General features: G+C 69.6%; 1 protein-coding gene across 1 annotated transcript in view; it reads left to right on the top strand.

Moving 5' to 3' along the window:
* Window positions 1-6: 6 nt before the first annotated feature.
* Window positions 7-681, top strand: part of LOC102440485 (ferritin heavy chain-like) — a 2,253-nt gene continuing 1,578 nt past the window's right edge. The window contains 1 exon segment of the mRNA XM_014449876.1: window positions 7-179. Coding sequence (XP_014305362.1) covers window positions 65-179 — 115 coding nt within the window. The 5' untranslated portion in view covers window positions 7-64.

The following is a 681-nucleotide window of genomic DNA, read 5'->3' on the forward strand; positions in this document are numbered from 1 at the left end:
CCCCGACCACCCAAGGCCCCCGCCTCCGCTCCAGGGCCGGGCGCGCCTCTCCGCCGCCGCCGCCATGTCCACCGCGCCCGCCTCGCAGGTGCGCCAGAACTACCACCAGGACTCGGAGGCCGCCATCAACCGCCAGATCAACCTGGAGCTGGTACGCGTCCTACGTCTACCTGTCCATGGTGAGCCGGCTCCCCGGCGGGCGGGAAGGGGGGCTGCTGGGCTGGGGTCTCCCCCCACCCCCCGTGCCCTTCGGGAACATGGAGGCCGCGCAAGGGCTTCTGGGGGCGCTCCTTTGCGCAGAAAACCCCCGGGCGCCTTCGCCTTTCCCGAACGGCCTTCCCGGGGGGCGCCGGTTCTGTGTCCCGGGAGTCTGATTTCCCGGGGGAGCCCAGGGCCAGCCCCCCGAAGTCGGGAAAGGGGGTTCCCGAAAGCCCATTCCCTCCCGGGGGTCGGATCACGGGACCCCGGGGCCCCTCGGTCCGCCGGGTTAAAGGGGCCGGAGAGGCCCCCCCCCCCCCCCGGGGTGGGGAGAGCTTTTTTGGGGTAAAGGGGTGTCGCAGAAAAAAAAAACACTCCGGGGGGGGTGGGGGCGGACGAGGTTTTTTTTTTTTTTTGGTGGGGGGCCCCCCCCCCCTTCGGAAAAAGGATGTTTGCTTACCCCCCCCCGCGGGTTCTTTTTTT

This window comes from Myotis lucifugus, unplaced genomic scaffold, assembly GCF_000147115.1.
Source record: "Myotis lucifugus unplaced genomic scaffold, Myoluc2.0 scaffold_1499, whole genome shotgun sequence".
Classification (NCBI taxonomy): Eukaryota; Metazoa; Chordata; class Mammalia; order Chiroptera; family Vespertilionidae; genus Myotis; species Myotis lucifugus.